The sequence below is a fragment of the Carassius auratus genome, chromosome 22, assembly GCF_003368295.1.
Source record: "Carassius auratus strain Wakin chromosome 22, ASM336829v1, whole genome shotgun sequence".
Taxonomy (NCBI): Eukaryota; Metazoa; Chordata; class Actinopteri; order Cypriniformes; family Cyprinidae; genus Carassius; species Carassius auratus.
The window spans coordinates 24,112,937-24,126,451 of NC_039264.1; the positions used below are offsets into that span (position 1 = coordinate 24,112,937).

The 13,515-nt window shown below is 39.0% G+C and overlaps 1 protein-coding gene across 1 annotated transcript; it reads left to right on the plus strand.

Moving 5' to 3' along the window:
* The first annotated feature begins 2,087 nt into the window (after positions 1–2,087).
* LOC113040102 (interferon-induced protein 44-like) lies at positions 2,088–6,927 on the plus strand. The gene is made up of 8 exons (XM_026198357.1): positions 2,088–2,182; positions 4,997–5,507; positions 5,610–5,664; positions 5,740–5,935; positions 6,023–6,175; positions 6,269–6,440; positions 6,538–6,638; positions 6,715–6,927. Exons 2-8 carry the CDS (start codon positions 4,997–4,999, stop codon positions 6,898–6,900), a joined length of 1,374 nt encoding a protein of 457 aa, XP_026054142.1. The 5' UTR covers positions 2,088–2,182; the 3' UTR covers positions 6,901–6,927.
* Positions 6,928–13,515: the final 6,588 nt, after the last annotated feature.

A 13,515-nucleotide genomic window follows, 5' to 3' on the forward strand; every position in this document is an offset into this window, starting at 1 on the left:
CAATGGGTTAGTGCAGCACCTCAGCATCACTCTAAAATGGTTCTAAACAGTACCAAATTAGGGTTTCTGGCTACCAGAACCCTTTTAGACCTAAATAATGTTCCATAAAGAACCACATGCTTTGAAAGAGCTATAAACCTTGAACATTCAAATTCACAAACATTCAGTTCTCTCCACTGTCCTCCTCCACCACCTCTTTAACAGCTGATGAATTTGCAACAATTCTACACATACTAAACTAAAACCATCAGTTGTCAGTTCTCAGCCCTCACACACACAGAACTCACACCAACCACAACCAATGCTAAAACTCCCCTCTCCTCCTTCTGTTCCCTCACTGAGACAGACGTTTCTAAAATTCTCATCTCAAGCGTCTTTCAACCTGTCCTCTAAAGCCAGTCCCCTCATGCCTCTTCCAAGCAATCTGTCATACACTCTTACCGTCACTCACACACACCGAATTCAAGCAGGCTCAGGTAACCCCACTGCTTATAAAGCCTACATTAAACTCTTTACTTAGACCTGTCTCTCTCCTTCCATTCATCGGGAAAACCCTTGATAGAGTTGTTTTCATCCAAGTTCATCATTATTTCTTTCACAGAATAACCAGCTGGAAGTTACCCAATCAAGCAAATTGAGTGGCCATTCAAATGTGACTGCATTACATTCTGACATTCTGCTGGATCTGTCTACAGCCTTTGATACTGTGAATCATCAGATCCTTCTGTCCACCCTCTCACATTCTTTCACAGTGGACATCACAGGAACTCCACTACATTGGTTTCAGTCTTACCAGGTAGGTCTTTCAAGATTGCCTGGGGAGGGGAGGTATCCAAATCACATCAACTGGTCACAGACTGGTCAAGACATTGATGCTCACATTTAGAACAGCCACGGGCTCAGCACCTTCCTACTTCCATTCCCTTTTGAGTCTACATCCCCTCCATAAGCCTGAAAGTGAATGAAGCCTTGTGGAACCATCACAGAAAGAGACACAAAATAATTGTATCTTAATCAATGATGTATGATTCTCTGTTGTACATGTGCTTCTCAATAAATTAGAATGTCAAGAAAAAGTTCATTTATTTCAGTAATTCAACTCAAATTGTGAAACTCATGTATTAAATAAATTCAACGCACACAGACAGAAGTAGTCTAAGTCTTTGGTTCTATTCATTTTGATGATTTTGACTCACATTTAACAAAAACCCACCAACTCACAATCTCAACAAATTAGAAATAGGATGACATGCCAATCAGCTAATCAACTTGAAACACCTACAAAGGTTTCCTGAGCCTTCAAAATGGTGGAGAAGCTCGTAGCCAGACCTGAACCACACAGAGAATCTATGGGCTATTGTCAAGAGGAAGATGAGAAACAAGAGACCAAACAATGCAGCTGAGCTGAAGACCACTGTCAAAGAAACCTGGGCTTCTGTACCACCTAAGCAGTGCCACAAACTGATCACCTCCATGACACACTGAATTGAGGCAGAAATTAAAGCAAAGGCAGCCTCTATCAAGTATTGAGTACATGTACAGTAAATTAACATACTTTTGAGAAGTCCAGCAATTCACTAAATGTTTTTTTTAAATTGGTTTTATGAAGTACCAGTATTCTAATTGTTTGAGATTGTGAATTGGTGGGTTTTTGTTAAATGTGAGCCAAAGTCATCACGATGAAAAGAACCAAAGACTTAAATTACTTCAGTTTGTGTGCACTGAATTTATTTAATACATGAGTTTCACAATTTGAGTTGAATTACTGAAATAAATGAACTTTTCTTCGACATTCTAATTTATTGAGAAGTAGTTCTACTAACAGAATACACTGAAATTTAATTTAGAACTTTTTCTTAAATATAATTGTTAAATTACAGAAAATATCAAATATCAACTTGAGAATATTAAAGCACAAAGTGTTCAAGCATCCTAGTTCTACCTTACTATAACTTTCGTTTTGTATTACTGCACCTTTAAATCATTTGTGGCTTTAGAATCAACGTCACTACTGTAGTAAAAAAATCTCCAAGAGATGAATGCTTTTATTGAGCTGGATTACAACAGCATGACCTTCCCGCCAAAAACGCCAAAGTGCTGTTAAACGTGAACGGGCTTCCTTGTCTTGGATCTAAAGATCAAAAGAAGCGGATGCGTTTCGAGGTGCCTTGTTCTACAAAACGTAAGTGACAAAGCTAGTTTTCAATTAACAGTAAGTTAACTCTATGATCACGCAGTAATTTATTTTAAAATAGGTTATTTATCCAGTGTTTAACTTCCAGCAAAAGGTTAGTGAAAAGCAATGAATCGAACATTGTATTTTAATTTAAACAAATTAGCTTTTTAGTGTTTATTCGGTGTTCACTGTTTTGTGTGTGTGTGTGTGTGTGTGTGTGTGTTTATCCGCCATGATAAAGGTGACGAGGAGTTCATTTATATATGGTTTGAAGGATGCAGCCTCTCGATTTTGTACGTTACTCAGCTATAGTCAAATCTAAATAGGATGCGTTAATAATTTAATGTTATAGTGTTTAATGATGTTTTTAATAGCTGAATATGTATATGAAAGTCTTTATTTAAGATTTAAGTTAAAAAATCCATATGATAAAATTATTGTAACGATATAAATCGCTTGACGGTTTTAGGCTTTTTATTATTATTATTATCGTGAGCGCTCGTCTAAAATGCTCCTGCCCCGACAAAATCTGAAAAACTTCTGGAACTTCCTCCTAAAACTCCAGTTATACACGAGTGCGAAAACTCTCTCCTCCTCTGCTGCTTCTTCAAAACCCTAGACATATAAATACGCCTCATTGGCCGCTCGACCCGACGTCAATGTCGACGCCATATTGGAGCGGGCAACTCTCCATAACTCTTCTGGAAAGCTGAAGAAAGCTGTTCTCTCCATTTCCTAGAGACAAGGCCATACTTCCACAGACTAATGTTTTGTTTGTACTAGTTTAAACACAGAGCAGCCCTGAATGAATGGCCAGAATGACCCTGGTAATATTCTCTCTCTCTCCCTGAAATAGACTACCAGGAGCATGTTTTAACTTTGGAAGGGTTATTTTTATAACAGTATCATTTAATATAATTACCTTATTAAATGTTTCTGTAGTTTTTGTCAAATATTTGGAGGTGGATGCTGCACACTGCTGGTGGTTGTGGAGATCCCCCCTTCTATGTAAAGCACTTTGAGTGCCCAGAAAAGCACTATATTAATGTAAGGAATTATTAAAGCTGCAGATTTTGTAAAAATGTATTTTTTACATATTTGTTAAACCTGTCATTATGTCCTGACAGTAGAATATGAGACCGATAATCCCAGTGGTCCTATTGCCATTTGCAGAAATATACCGCTCCCGGTAAGAAACAACCAAGCAGAGCTGCGGTCTGTAACTTTTTTTGTGTTCGTTCACCTATAATAAGTGTTTATATTCAGACTATTTTAGTTTGCTTCGGGTAGGTACTGTGGCGGAGTAACCCAGTACCTTTGTGATTCTTAGACATAAACAGAGAGAAGTAGCTCCGGCTGATCATGTACTGTATGTGTCTTTACACAAAAACTACATAATGTAAATAGCCTAGAAATGAAAAACAAAGGAACTCATAGTGAGTCCAGCTGCAATATCATGACAAAATAAGTGTTTATTATGGCCCTTGATGTTGTAATAATGAATATTAATTTTGATTAATAAAAAGTTTTTTTGAAGGGGATCATCTCATTTTCTGGTCTGTGATAAATGTATACTTTGACATTTTGTTGTTCAACATAAAATTGTGTTTGTGTTTTTCGTGTGTGTTAGTGTTTTCTGCATGGGTGTGTGTGTGTATATATATATATATATATGTGTGTGTGTGTGTGTGTGTATCAGTGATGCGTGGGTCAATGTATAAACAACCCGCACCCAACGGATGTTTTCAACTAACCTGCCCGCAATTTGGACCGCAAAAAAAGAATATTGTACCCAACCCACTTCCTGACCTGCATTTTTTAAAAGTAGTAAATGCTCATCGTAGTGTCATTGGGCCATAGACGTAGGAAGTAGGCAAAAAAACAAACAAACAAACAAAAACTTAATATATTCTAATTTTGTCAAGAATTATAAAAAAAAAATCGTCAATAAGCACATAATTTACTAAAATAATCTAGTCTGGCTATGTCTGTTTTGATGTTTCTGCAAGTTCAGCAGACAGTGAGGTTCGGGTTTGTTCCGATCAGAGCTCGTGAGCGGAGAGCGCATTTCTGAATATTCCGTTCCGCTCCGCTCACTCATTCCGTGGGGTCGTTCGCTCAACCCAGAATGGCCTGTTGGTTTGAAAATATGTGGAATAAGAGCTGCCTTCGACTTATTTATTTTTTTCTAGTTGACTAGTAGTTGTTAATTTAAGCCATTCGTGGACAAATTGCCCCTTTTTATTAATTTAATTACTTAATTTGTCTATAGCCTACAGGATAATAAGCGTTATGACCGCACGCATAAAGCGTGCCACAAAGAACCGGTTAAAGTAATGATTATGAATGAATGTGTCTAAATTAGCAAGGAGACATTTAATTGTTTAGTAATAAACTTTTGTTTTCTGTGTCGCTGTAAAGATGAAGTTGAAGATGCGGACTCGCCATGAACGCCAGGGAGAAATGCCAGAGAGAAGTTTTCAGTCGATATATAACTTCTGATGATTTCTAAAATGTGATAGAGAAAAAGGCAACAAAGAAGTCTTTTTTTTAAACAAAGGTCAAAACTCCAGTTATAATTTAGAATTTTGAGATTGCACTCTTGTCATAAATTAATTGATTACTTTTCCTACATAATTTTTAGCAAGCAACATTGGTAAAATATATATTTGGGAGTCTTAGACCTCAACTTTTAAACTTTCAAAGGGGTGGAGTAACCCTTTGAAAGTCAACATTCAAAAAGAACAAACAACACAGTAACAGAACATGATACACTTTTCAGACTTTCTACATTATTATTATTATTTTCTTTTGGCACAGATGCAGAAAGCCAAAGTTAGAAAAGTCAGCACAGATACCCTCATTTCTAATTTACCTGAAGAGCGAAAAGAACAGCTCTGTGCCTCACTGGGGAATGTGGAACTGTCTCTTCTCTACAAAGCTTCAGTTCATGGATATAAAGCTTCTGCCTTCCACCAGAGATGTGACCGTCAGGGTCCCACTTTACTTGTAGCATACAATCATTCAGGCTACATCTTTGGTGGATACACTAGTGTGGATTATGCTCAGAGCGGGCGGGAAATTAAAGATGAGGAAGCTTTCCTGTTCAGCTTTACAAGTGGAACCTCAAGCTACATCAAAATTAACAGTGGATATAATGCACGTTATGATGATGCTGGAGGGCCCAACTTTGGCCAACAGCTATACTTTTGCTACAACAACCAACCAGTTGTGCATTATCAAGGAGGAAATGCATTCAGTCTTAATACCTCATCAGTGTATGGCAATGACACTCGGCTGAGTGAATGTGAGGTGTATAAAGTGGAACAGGGTAAGTCAATCATTACCACTTCATGTATTTCACACAAAAAAACTTGTGCATATCAATTTCTTTATCTTTAAAATAAATAAATATTTGTTCTACGATTCCCAGAGCCTGAAGACAGCGTTGAGGAGAAACCATGGAGGAATGTTCAGTGGACACCTGAGTATGTTTCTAGTTTATTTCTCTTTTGCTAATTTCCTTTGCAAATCTGAAGTGATAAAACTGTTCTGCTTTGTAGTCGAAGAGCAGAGCTCATGGAAATAATCAGGAACCATAAACCCCTGATGAGGTCTGTGAGTCGTGTCCGAATCCTAATGATCGGTCCTGTAGGAGCTGGAAAATCCAGTTTCTTCAACTCCATCAACTCCATCTTCACTGGTCATGTGACCAACAAAGCCATGTCAGGATCTGCAGGCACTAGTCTAACTGTGCAGGTACAGATTCAGCAGGACTTCAGGACCTGCCTTGGTTTGTAATATAAAACAAAAAATTGTTGCACAGAGATTCCTGTTTGTTGGTAGTTTCGCACGTATCCAGTGAATGATGGCCGTGAGGGAAAGCCATTGCCATTTGTGTTGTGTGACACCATGGGACTCGAGGAGCAATCAGGTGCAGGACTGGATATTGAGGACATCAGCAGCATTCTTCAAGGACACATACCTGACCGCTATAAAGTAAGAGCATAGGTTCATGTTCTTGGTCTTGCAAATGTATATTTATCAGTAAAATTGATCTTTAAGTTTAATCTTTAATTATTCTCAATTTAGTTCAACCCCATGGCGCCGTTTCAACCTGATGAGCAGAAGTCCTCCAGACCTGCATCTCTTCAGGAGAAGATCCACTGTGTGGTGTATGTGATAGACGCCACCAAAATCTCCCTCATGTCTGACAAACTACAGGAAAAACTGGCTTCCATACGGCGAAAAGTGAACTCCCTGGGTGAGTGAACATTTACACAAATCTTGTGATTGATACAAAGTAGGTTGTACATAGAGCTGCATGTGATGCACCTTAAAACATCCCTCAACTATTTCAGGCATCGCTCAGATCGTGTTGATGACAAAAGTAGATGAAGCATGTCCTCTAGTGGAGGAAAATCTTCAAAGTGTTTATGTCAGTTCCTACATCAAGTCGAAGGTGAGAGGCGGTCACATGATCAGATGTCTGTATCTACAGGACTCAGAGTGAGGGAGATGTTGTTTTGTGTCTGCAGGTGCAGGAGGTGAGCTCTGGGTTGGGTGTGCCGGTGTCTTGTGTGTTACCGGTGAAGAACTACAGTCAGGAGCTGGAGCTGGAGCTCAACTGTGACGTCCTGCTGCTCACCGCTCTACAGCAGATGCTTCGCTTTGCAGATGACTATTTTGATGATATACGTCCTGTCGAGGACAACCCTAAATAATTTTTTTGGGCTCCTATGACTTTATGCTTTTGTAAGAGGACTATTAAAGATTCATTCTTTTGTAAATTTGTTTTTGGCAATAATGTCAACTCAGTGAAAATATGATCAAAATTTGCTAAATAAAATAACAATGAAAGATCTGCTACCCACCTTAATTTTAACATAAAGTGCATGTGATTTATAAATTGATTGTTTGGTGATTAAAGTGTCATCCGCTTCCAGTTATTTTAGCTGTACAATAAGAGCCCATATATTACAATAATTCTTTATGCATCAAAGTTAACAGTTATCAAAGTTAACAGTGGATGATGCTGGCAAACAATTGTGCTTTTTCTACAACAACCAACCACTTGTGCAAAATGTACATAAGTATATGCATTCAAATGTATTGCTGCAACACTATAAGAATGACACTCGGCTGAGTGAATGTTAGTTGTACAGTGTGAAGCAAAATAAGTAATTAATTAGAAAAATATAGCTATGTACAATAAAAAATTTCTTTTCAATAATTATTAATCAATTGCTTACATTACTCAAGCAGTTGCTGTTGTATTTACTTGTTACATTCCTGTCATAATTAAGATTAAAATCACCAGAAATTATTCTGTGTCTCAAGTTTCTTTCAAAACTGTGCAAGATTGAAATAAAAATGATCAATTTGTTAAACATTTCTATGACTATCTTTATTATTTTTACATAGAAAATATATTTAATAACCAAATTTTTTTTCAGAGCACATTCTTTGAAACTACCGAAAAATAGCTTTTAAAGTAATGTCATTGTTTATATGCTTGAATGCTAGAATCGTATATTTTTATAGACTACTTACTAACTTTACAGAATCATGTAAGCTGGAAAAAAAGGGTGCTGAAATGGCGCTGTACATGTAGAACTATGGGATGATATTAGACTCAAAATTATTAATAGATGCTCGCACAATTATCCATGTACAGCATAAATGTTATTCATCTTACTAACCACAAACAAATGCTTTTCAATTTGAGTGTGTTGAATTCGGGATTAAATGGTTGTGCAGCGATTTGAACAAATACAGATATGTTTGCGAATAAAAATGTTCTGTTCTGCATTAATATATCCTAAATTGCTCATGCAAAAAGAAAAAAGTGGATCAGGTGAGATGCGTGTATTTATTCACATCTTGTTCGAGTCAACCTTGTTTGGTTAATTTGGATTTTGAGACTTTATTTTTTACAGTTTGTAAAATTTCACAACACACAACTGCCAATGAACAAGGCCCAGTGCAATTAATTAATGTGTACAGGATTTGAAAAATTTGCAAATGTACGTCACTACACTGAAACAAATGCTTTTTCAACCGGTGTTTGCAGAGTTAAGAATTTCATTAATGTGGCACATTTCACAGTTCAAATGGAGACATATTTGTGAATACAAAAGTTGTTTTAAAGTATCATAATTTGTGAATGTGAATTTGCAGAGGTGTCAAGTAACGAAGTACAAATACTTCGTTACTGTACTTAAGTAGAAATTTGGTGTATCTATACTTTACTTCGGTAATTATTTTTCAGCCGACTTTTTACTTCTACTCCTTACATTTTCACGCAAGTATCTGTACTTTCTACTCCTTACATTTTAAAAATAGCTTCGTTACTGCTGGCTATTTCATTTCGGCTTGTTTTCATTCCGGCTTGTCATCATTCAAAAAAAAAAAAAAAAAACTATCCGGATCAATCGCGCATTCCGGATGGAGGGAATTTGATTGTGGTTGGATGAGAAGTATAAACATTTACCATTCCGACACCCTATTGGTTCGTACGCGATCCATCGCACCTGAATGACACAAATAACATCACACTCCAGCAAGGACATAGCCAATTTTGGGTTCGTTTATAAAAAAATATATTTATTAAAAGTAGGGTTGGGTATGGAATTGGTATCCGATCGCCTCAGAGTCAGTCCGCTTAAATTTCATATAAAACCGGCGTCAGACGTCAGACGGGTCTCCTCCCCGTCTTTCAGCACACTCTTCAATCCGCAGACCTCGAGCGGACTCATACAGAGACAGAGGACACAAGTTATGTGTTTATCGATAAATTTGTTAGAATATCCGTATCTGTGCAGTTCTTTGTCATAAATACAGTTTACAAAAGGTCACGAGGAAGCAGTCCCTTTCTCATCTAATGTAAAGTTTTCGCTTGTCACCGCTCATCACCACAGCCGTTTCCTCCAGCGAAAATCTAGCCCTTAACACATATGAACGAACACATATTTTAATTACACTTATTTAAATATACTTAATTTAATCATACTTACTTTATACATACACTACTGGGCAAAAGTCTTAGGCATGTTCCAAACATTCATTTTGCCGTTGTCAAACTGCTTGTGAAAATACTATTTTTTTTTTCTTTTCCATAAAACTTTTGCACAGTACACTGTATTTTAAAAACAACATTGTTGCTACTTTATAAAGAATGAACATACAGTAAGTAATTCACAGAACTGATTAAAGACAGTGACAGACAGCACTCATCTTAACTAAATATCAGAGAGATTGACAGAGATGCAGTAGAAACATTATGTGTGATTTGAATAATGACCCAGATTGTGAAATACATTTATTAGCCTTAGATGAAGGGAAGCACAACATGGGAAATGAGAGCATCCAAGGTAAATTGTTATGGATATATTTTAAATTTTTTTAATGTTCTTTAATGTTATCCATAGTTTTTTTTAGGTTATTTTTTTAAGTATCGGTTCAGGCACCGTTTAGGCACCAGTACTGTTTTAAAAGTATCGAAAAGGCACTGGACCCTACTTAAAAGTTATTATTTCTCACTACTGGCTCATTTACCAAATGGTTGCTTTCTCTTCCTCCTCCACAAATTAAGCTACTGTAGGTAGTTCGGTAGCGAGACGTTTGAATAAATTATCGTTTGAGATTGACGAAGCGATTGACAATGTTGTGATAACTAAGCTTTACCAACTTTGTAACTTGTTACCCCCCGAACACTGGACATAGCATACGTATGTACCGAATGCACCATAACAATACTTATTCCAACAATTCCTCATCCTCTCGCAATTACTTATATGTGGACTCCCCGCTTTTTCAATGCGAGCTCTCGTTCAAGAAAATAAAACCTCTCACCTCCCATTAAACGGCCTGGGCAGCCATTCTAGACCCATTCTAGATTTCAGACATCTGAACAGCTCACTTATGCGCTGGTTGTTCAAGATGATGACATTCAAGAAAATGTTCGGGCATATTTGCCCCAAGGATTGATTTTTGAGCGTGGATTGAAAGATGCTTACTTTCACATCCACATAGCCCCCCGTCGCAGACCGTTCTTGGGATTCGTGTTTGAGGGAGTGGCCTATCAGTATGCAGTCCTTCTGTTTGGACTGTCCCTGGCCCCACTCACTTTTACGAAGTAAAAAGGCTGCTCTGCTTCAGAGGCTGCTCTGCCTTATGGCCGTTGCCACCTCTGTAAATCCACTGGGTCTGCTCTACATTCGGCCCCTACAATTTTGGCTAAATGCCTGAATCCCGCCTCATGCTTGGTGGTTGAAGAGGTTTCCGGTCAGGGTGGACCACCACTGTATCAAAGCTGTGGCCCCCTGGAGGATCACTCGCCTGTTTCAGACAGGAGTGAGGATGGGTGTGGCCTCCATAAGGAAAGTGATCAAGACAGACACGTCCAACTCCGGGTGGGGTGCACTGTTGAAGGGCAATCCGGCATTTGGCTCCTGGACAGCTCAGCAGCGATGCCCATATCAACTGCTTGAAAATGTTGGCAGTCTCCTTACTGTGCATTCACACCAGACATGACTTGCAAGAATAATTCACGCTATTCTCGCATAGTTTGCTTGAACATTTTGAGTTTATGCGCTTTATTCGCGCATGAAATTAACTTCACAATAGACGTGAATTTGCGTCATGGGAGGGGCTTCTGCCAGTTGAGTTCATGCAGCATTCTGAATTCAACCATCATTTATTCGGATAATTTTCAAAATATTACTGTTATGGTGTCATGAAATGTAGTTTTAAAAGTATTTCAGGTGAGAATGTAGTTGTTTTAAACTCAAATATGCAGTTTGTTTATAAAGACAGCGCCTTTAAAAATGTGTTTCGCTGATTTCAGAGACGAGCTCCACCCGATCAGTGATCATGTATCTGCCTTAGGGATGCAAATGATTAATCGATTAAAAAACAACATTGTTGCTACTTTATAAAGAATGAACATACAGTAAGTAATTCACAGAACTGATTAAAGACAGTGACAGACAGCACTCATCTTAACTAAATATCAGAGAGATTGACAGAGATGCAGTAGAAACATTATGTGTGATTTGAATAATGACCCAGATTGTGAAATACATTTATTAGCCTTAGATTAAGGGAAGCACAACATGGGAAATGAGAGCATCCAAGGTAAATTGTTATGGATATATTTTAAATATTTTTAATGTTCTTTAATGTTATCCATAGTTTTTTTTAGGTTATTTTTTTAAGTATCGGTTCAGGCACCGTTTAGGCACCAGTACTGTTTTAAAAGTATCGAAAAGGCACTGGACCCTACTTAAAAGTTATTATTTCTCACTACTGGCTCATTTACCAAATGGTTGCTTTCTCTTCCTCCTCCACAAATTAAGCTACTGTAGGTAGTTCGGTAGCGAGACGTTTGAATAAATTATCGTTTGAGATTGACGAAGCGATTGACAATGTTGTGATAACTAAGCTTTACCAACTTTGTAACTTGTTACCCCCCGAACACTGGACATAGCATACGTATGTACCGAATGCACCATAACAATACTTATAGGCAACTAGTCATCATATCTCTAGTTTTTTAATGTATTTGCATTGTACTAAAGTGCGTTCATTTTCATATGCGGCTGAAACAGGTAGCCTAGTGCATCCCAAATTTTTCAACATGAACATTTTAATATAACATTATTGTCATTATGGCCTTTAGAAAAATGTTTTTTTTTTTTTAGGAGGTGGGGTAGTGCACAATAGGCCTCTGTGGCATGGCCCAAGCTTTTGTTCTTAATGGCATTTTTTCCCTTACATTACTTTTACTTTTATACTTTAAGTAGATTTTTAAACCAGTACTTTTAGACTTTTACTTGAGTAAAAAGCTTGAGTTGATACTTCAACTTCTACAAAAGTCTTTTGAAACCCTAGTATCTATACTTCTACTTGAGTAATGAATGCCAGTACTTTTGACACCACTGTGAATTTGTGACGCCCGTACATTCATTCATATCTCTTCTGAGTTCGATTCTATGTGATTCATTTGAAATTTGAGACTTTTGTTCCGCATTTTTAGCCTTCTCCAATTCACACACACATCTATTGGACCAATGGTTCCTGCCAAAGACCCGCCAGCAATCCTCCGGGCAGCGCCCAGCTCCATTCTTGCCAGCCGTCCATGACGAGCTCACCAAGACATGGCGAGCCCCGTACTTGGCACGGGAGAACCCCTCTACTGCACCAGCTCTCACCACCATTGAAGGCGCTGATGAAAGGGGATACACCAAACCCCTCCCCCTGGAAGAAAGCAATCGCTGCACATCTGTGCTTACCATCTGCCCTTGGCTCTGCCTCTACCTCTGGATAATACTGACAGAGATCATGGGTGCTGAGAAAATGGCCTTCCTAAACTCGCCAGTCCCACCAAAAGGGCTATTCTGCTCCGCAGTACATTGGTTTACTGAATGGTTTTCGGAGGCTCAGCGGGCAGCACGGCTTCCAGAAGAGCCCCACTGTTTAGCCGGCAAAGCCAGTGCAGCATCAGCCTCAGAGGAAGACGGAGCCTGGGCTAAAACAGCAATCCCGGCCGGCGAAACGCTTCCCCTTCCCGAAGCGTCAAGGTCCCAGCCCACAAGTTGTGCTGGACCTTGAGTCACGGAAACCGCTAGAGAGGAAAAGGAGGGGCCCCGTGGGAAACTTCCTCATCCTCTCGCAATTACTTATATGTGGACTCCCCGCTTTTTCAATGCGAGCTCTCGTTCGAGAAAATAAAACCTCTCACCTCCCATTAAACGGCCTGGGCAGCCATTCTAGACCCATTCTAGATTTCAGACATCTGAACAGCTCACTTATGCGCTGGTTGTTCAAGATGATGACATTCAAGAAAATGTTCGGGCATATTTGCCCCAAGGATTGATTTTTGAGCGTGGATTGAAAGATGCTTACTTTCACATCCACATAGCCCCCCGTCGCAGACCGTTCTTGGGATTCGTGTTTGAGGGAGTGGCCTATCAGTATGCAGTCCTTCTGTTTGGACTGTCCCTGGCCCCACTCACTTTTACGAAGTAAAAAGGCTGCTCTGCTTCAGAGGCTGCTCTGCCTTATGGCCGTTGCCACCTCTGTAAATCCACTGGGTCTGCTCTACATTCGGCCCCTACAATTTTGGCTAAATGCCTGAATCCCGCATCATGCTTGGTGGTTGAAGAGGTTTCCGGTCAGGGTGGACCACCACTGTATCAAAGCTGTGGCCCCCTGGAGGATCACTCGCCTGTTTCAGACAGGAGTGAGGATGGGTGTGGCCTCCATAAGGAAAGTGATCAAGACAGACACGTCCAACTCCGGGTGGGGTGCACTGTTGAAGGGCAATCCGGCATTTG

Bases quoted from the DNA above. Each gene is read 5' to 3' on its own strand.
- LOC113040102 (XM_026198357.1), top strand. From the start codon at position 4,997: ATGCAGAAAGCCAAAGTTAGAAAAGTCAGCACAGATACCCTCATTTCT. The intron at 5,936-6,022 runs GTACAGATTCAG...GTTTGTTGGTAG, and splicing joins GCACTAGTCTAACTGTGCAG to TTTCGCACGTATCCAGTGAA. The intron at 6,441-6,537 runs GTGAGTGAACAT...CAACTATTTCAG, and splicing joins GCGAAAAGTGAACTCCCTGG to GCATCGCTCAGATCGTGTTG.